The sequence below is a fragment of the Poecilia formosa genome, unplaced genomic scaffold, assembly GCF_000485575.1.
Source record: "Poecilia formosa unplaced genomic scaffold, Poecilia_formosa-5.1.2 Scaffold124, whole genome shotgun sequence".
NCBI classification, from domain to species: Eukaryota; Metazoa; Chordata; class Actinopteri; order Cyprinodontiformes; family Poeciliidae; genus Poecilia; species Poecilia formosa.
Window position 1 is genome coordinate 517,592 of NW_006800063.1, and position 6,175 is coordinate 523,766.

The 6,175-nt window shown below is 40.1% G+C and overlaps 1 protein-coding gene across 1 annotated transcript; it reads left to right on the forward strand.

Moving 5' to 3' along the window:
• The first annotated feature begins 1,720 nt into the window (after positions 1 to 1,720).
• On the forward strand, positions 1,721 to 5,913 carry il10 (interleukin 10). Its single transcript, XM_007561239.2, has 5 exons — positions 1,721 to 3,949; positions 4,077 to 4,136; positions 4,643 to 4,804; positions 5,301 to 5,363; positions 5,472 to 5,913. Exons 1-5 carry the CDS (start codon positions 3,791 to 3,793, stop codon positions 5,571 to 5,573), a joined length of 546 nt encoding a protein of 181 aa, XP_007561301.1. The 5' UTR covers positions 1,721 to 3,790; the 3' UTR covers positions 5,574 to 5,913.
• The last annotated feature ends 262 nt before the right edge of the window (positions 5,914 to 6,175 follow it).

A 6,175-nucleotide genomic window follows, 5' to 3' on the forward strand; every position in this document is an offset into this window, starting at 1 on the left:
TTACAAAATGTGTGGTCACAACGCGTGTTGCCACATCCGTGAATGTGTGGCTGTCAGAGAGCAAGTGGTCAGTGTTGGAAGTCACCCAACTGTAATGGCCCCGCAGAAATGCATTTCTGAGAGTTTCCTCTTTTCTTTGAAGATTTGGCAACAGAAACTAGGGAAGAAAAACTACACACGCTTACACAATCGTTGCAGTCTCTGCTTGTGTTCTGCGCCACCAAGCACTCAACATAAACAAATCACCGAAACAGTTCAATGGACAAACAGTGTGAAAGTGAAAGACGAATGCGGTGACTCTGTAGGTAAAAGACAAATCGATTTCCTCTAAAGATGACATTTGCAAATAGACTCTGCGGGAGAACGATGTGCACAAGAGCAGAGATTGCGATGTTGGTGGCTGAGGAAACGTAAAGGCACAGCTGCAGAACCTCGTGCAACTCGGTTCTGCAGATCAAAAGGAATCTCACCGAGGAGACCTAAAGCAGAGAGAGAGAGAGAGCTGTCAGCTGTTTGCTGTAAAGCCTTCACACATTTTCTGCCACTGGCGATAGCGGCACAAAGTGGTGGGCTGAGTGTGATATCGGCTGGTTTCGTGTAATGTGCTCAAAAGTGCTGATGACAGATTCTTGGCACTGGTGTGACTCCGTTAGAAACCGGTTTGAAGGTAAGGGGTCAAACGATGAGACGCCACATCAGCACCTGATCAGAAACGCTGCTGCACAGATGACAAACTGTCAGACATCTGATAAGATTGGACTGATTCAGCGTGACACCCCATTGATCTGAAACAAGGAAACCAAAGAAGAAGTGCCTCATTACGTAAGGGTCCGGGTCTAATATTAAACGCCGCTGCATATCGAACACATCAACACGAAAAATTCTGATGACAGGCATTTCCGCGAAGTAGATGACTAAAAGCTGACTCACTGAATTATGTGGTTGCAGCCCACTTTGGTTCATCTGGTCATTTGGTGTGTGTGCACATCAGTCACCTGTCAACAGCTGCTTCTTTCATTCTTAAAATACCCCGGTTTAGACAACTCATGTTGGCGGGAATTTATACGTATTAAGTGCTTGACAGTCACAAAAGATGGGTGGGGGTGAGATGTTGGATATTGAATAAAATCTCACTTCTAATCTTATCTTTTGCAATGAGGAAATTGAACCTATTTGAAAAGATTCCATTTTTATGAAATGATGAAATACGAACAGCTTTATCAGCTTTTTTTCCCCCTATAGTTCCTTTTTTACATGTCATATTAAGACTAATTAAATTATTGACACAAATTTCAAAAGTCCATTTTTTTTTTAAATCTGAAGAACATTTGCTTTGATCTGAATTTAAATCTGCTGAAGCTATTGTTTTCCACATTTTAATTTGACTTTTATCAGTAGTGTCGGTTTTCCGTCGATAAGAGGAATTTACTGCAGACGCAACAACATGAAACTGAACAGTTTCTGTTTTGGCTGCTGTCTCCCACAGAAAGGCTTCATGAAAACAGACGCAGTATTCGGATGCCTTTGTGATTAATAACAACTTTTCTTAAAAATTTAGGTACAAGTAAATATGATTTTGATACTATTTCACTAACGATGAACTGTTTTTTGTTTTTTTTTTTTTTACCAAAAAAATTAATATAAAAAGACTCCAACCACTTATGTACTCATGAAAGCTATTGTGTACAATGTCTTTCATAAAGGCTTTTTTTTTTCTTTTTTTTTTTTTTTACTTTTTCACAATTTGTCACATTACCATCAAAAATTTACAACCTAATTTTACAAAAAGTTCATCTTTTGCTGCATCTAAACCTACTTGTATTGATTGATTAACTTGTAACAAAAATCTCCCAATCAGTTTAGGCCTGGACTTTGACTATGTAACCGGGTCGCTTTTCTCTTTTGGTATAATTACACAAAATGTCTTTTATTTTTGGTTATTTGTATTGTTCTCTACCTGACTTGAACACCTTTAGAAACTCTGTTATTGTTTTATTCGTTTAATTTGAAGATTGGGAGGCCCTCTAATTTATTTCTTCTTCTATGGTATTGTCGTTAAATTGTTTGCCCCCCTTACACTCCCACCTTTTGCCATGTTATCCTGTGGGAGATTCATTAAGTAAATTTTTGTTATCACCATTATAATAAATGAATCCATTCTGTGCTGTAAATATTTAAGTGAATCTACAATTGCAAAATAGCAGGAATTAAGCTTAGTTTTCATTTTGTTTTGTGTAGAAAAAACAGCGATTCCAAAGAAATCCTGTGTCATGGCCTAATTTTTAAATGAAACCAGTACAATGCAGAAAGGGTGTGGTTATGACTAGACTATTCCAATACGTGCTTTCATCCAAAATACTTCTTGATGGTCCTCCTGGATCTTTGTGGTTGTTGTGAAACCTCCGTCCCAAGTCTCATAGTTCCAACAGGCGTCTTCATGTGAACGTCTTCTCACTTTTCACCCACAATTTTAAGACAGAAGACGATTATGTTCTTTCGCTGCTCAGCACAAATCGAAGGACATGCTCGTTTTTCTTCCAATGTGCAGATATACTACAAAAGTATTTGTTCTCTTTCGTCTTCATGCTTGTCTTTTCTGCGGGCTGTTCCGACATGCATCACTTTCTGCGGCCATCAAAAAGTTCAGGGCGCAACTAAACCTTTCTGCTTAGCTAATTCCTTGAAGAGCACAACCATTTTATCTTCATGAGTTACACACAATTCATGGTTAACCCTAACAAATCATACTTAAACGCATCTGCAGATTGTGAAGATCGTCATTGCAAAGCTCATATTAGGAGGTGGTTTACCACTACGGCTGAATGGTAAAATTCTTGAAAAACCATGGGTTGCCTAACGCACAGACTCAGGCTAATCATGAGCCGGGCAGACAGACACGTGACAGCTGAGGGTAAGTGGACATTCCAAAAAGTTCTCAGGGGAAAACACCCCTTACACTGTCTTCTGATCGTACCCGGTTACTTCTCTGTGGTTTATCAGTGCAGTACTAGTCTAGGTAAACCTCGACAGTGGAATTACAAAAACAGAAAACAGAGAGCTGGCATCTTCACGCTCCCCCACCCTCTTGTCAGTTTTCTTACGTATATCTGACACACAGAGAGAATCCACAGCGTCATCATAGTCAAATCACGAGTCGATATTATTTCCATATTGGGGGGTTCAGTTTCATTTGCCACTGAGGAGAAAATGCTCAGAAATAATTAACTGTAATCTACTGCATTCAGGCCATTAAAAAAAGTTGTAATGTTAGTGCTTGTAAGCAGTTATTACAGCACCAATAAGTGTAATAATAATAATAATAATAATAATAATTAATAATGGGTTTTAAAATAAAATTGGGTCAATATCTCAGTTTATGCAGAGATTACCAATACTATTACAATAAATAATAATAATATTGTTATTTTTAATAATGATAATACAATGGGTTTCTTGGACATTTTTTATGTAACAACATATTATGTCATATCAAATCCCTGCGGTTAAAGGTTTTTCCTTGAGTTTAGTTCATGGGAGGAGCACATTACTGCAAAGAAGAAGAAGAAAAAATCCCCTATAGATTAACCCCTTCCGGGTAGTCTCCTCCCTTTTGCCTATATAATGACAGCAGAAATGAACCCCAAATCATGCACTTCTCAGCTCCAAAGAAGCATCCTCCAAAGGAGCATTTTTTGGTTTTTGTCCACTCGGAAATCCACTGAGCCGGCCGTGCGTTCAACTTCCCCGAGGGTCCACTTTCCTGCAGCGTTTCTCCGTCTTGTCCAGCATCATGAATCCTCAACTCCTGTCCGTCTTGGTCCTGCTGTCTTCCGTCTTCTCTGCATGTTGCAGTCCAGTGTGCCACGACCAGTGCTGCCGCTTCGTGGAGGAGTTCCCCGTCAGGGTGCAGAGGCTCAGGGAGGACTACAGGAGGATCAGAGGTTTCTATGTGAGTACCGAGCATTTCCGTGCTCTGCAGCATCATTGGTGCGCTGGAGGTCGACGCGTGATGCTGCGCTTTAGTCGCCTCTACAGGTGCAAGCGCTTTTCCACTCAACACGTTTTTGTTTCTCCAGGAATCAAACGACGACTTTGACAATGCACTGTTGGACCAGAGCGTCGAGGATGCCTTTAAGGTGAGCGTGAACTCAAACGAAAAGGATTAATGAAATTTTCAATGAGGAAATACACCAGAGCGCACGATAACGCAGCAGAAGCAGCTGCTTATGGCAAGCCATTAGGGTCAAAATTTGACAGCTACTTCTGACCTGTCTAGTAAGAAAGCTTAAAAACCGCTTGAACGGTTTTTTTGTTTGTTTGTTTGTTTTTTTTTCTTATGCTACACAGCACCAAAATCGTTGCTTGTTTATGACCAGGTAGATTTCTGTTTATTTTTCTTGCTAGTCATGAAAAGGCATCAATTGCACTTCAAGACCAGAAAGCAGCATTTTTTTTGTCACTCATTAGCATAAAGTACATAATTTTAACTTTCTCTACGGCATCCTAGCTATGTAACGATCTATTTCTATATTGTTGTCTTTACCAGATGCGTTATAAAAGATGTTTGGCACAAATGGCTTTCCATATGTTACACTTGTCATCCAGTAACCAGACTGGTTGTGTTTTGTTTCCCGCCCTGCAGAGCCAGTTTGCCTGTGAAGCCATGAACAGCATCCTGGAGTTTTACCTGAGCACGGTTCTGCCGACTGCGGTGGCCAGTGTGACCATCGACACCAGTCTGAAAATCCATGTGGAGTCCATACAGCAGATTTTTGATGAGCTGAAGAGGGACGTCCACAGATGCGTAAGTAGCTCAAACACGTGTTCTGCTTCTACAACGGCTGCAGAGCATTGGACTGTAAAATGCAAACTTTTCTGTGGTTGTGGAAGTTTTCCAAAATAAGCCATGCCCCAACTTTAAAATTCTGAAGCTCGTCTGTGGTCGATATGTGTCATGTTTACATTACAAAATTGCCCTATGTTGGCAGGTTTGTTGTTGTAACTTTTTGGAATGTAACTATTTATGCCAGACCGTTAAAAACCACATTTAATAATTTCCACCCACGCATGTAATAATTTCTCCACGCACTATGCGGCTGCGAGAGAGGAAGAGGTCAGCCATGGCTCATAGGATTTGGCCATGATCTTAGCGATTAGTCAGTGATTGCAGAAGCACACAGAGTGTTTCTCCTTTTTTAGCTTTCTTGCTGCGGATAGTTACTGCTTATGAAACTTTTCTCATTGTTGTGAAGGACGGCCATCCAGCTCAAGTTCTAACATCTTTTCTGTTGTGTTTTCAGAGAAAAGTCTTCAAATGCAAGAAGCCGTTTGATATTAGGAGCCTAAATTCAACGTATACCGAGGTGAGTGTTTGGACAGTGCTTACGTCATTACGTATTGTGACGGACCTAAAATTGCCTTCTGCATCGGTTGTTCAAGTGTGATAATGAAGGATGTGTATTTGTTTGCAGATGGAGAGTAGAGGTGTGTACAAGGCCATGGGGGAGCTGGATCAGTTGTTCAACTACATCGAGACGTACCTGGCGTCTCAGCGGAAGAGAAACTCTCAATGAAGACCAGCTGACTTTAATGAAGATTATTACTGCTGTGTGCGTTTTGGGAAGCAAAATGGACAATCTTTGAGTTTGAGACTAACATGCATCTACTCGATCATGTCCAGAACTATGAATGTAATGTATGGAAGTGTTGTCTGCTCTTCAGAGACAACAGACAGTCGTTTGTCCCAAGGACATGTTTACTGTTTGAGAACCGTGTTCTGTCGTGCTCAAAGATAGAATAAGTATATTTTCAGTGCAGAGAGTATTTATTACTTCTAAGTGTCATTTAATGTATTTTTTTTTATATTTATTCCATTTTCTACTTTTTCATAGAAATAAAGATCGTTAAAAACAAACAAAAAAAAAAATCCTCGGTTGACATTATTTACCTAGCTGATGAAACTGTCGTCATGTGACTGCTTGTTGGAATGAGTAACGAGGAAATACATACGTTTTCACATCCTGCAGATTAAATACATGTAGAACTAATGTGTAAACTCTTCATGCTGATCCTCTAACCTCAAACATGACCCATATACATCACTTACCAGCAGCAGACCGAGCTTGTGTGTCGATTTACCGTAACTGTAACTAGCCAGCCTCACCCTCATGGCATA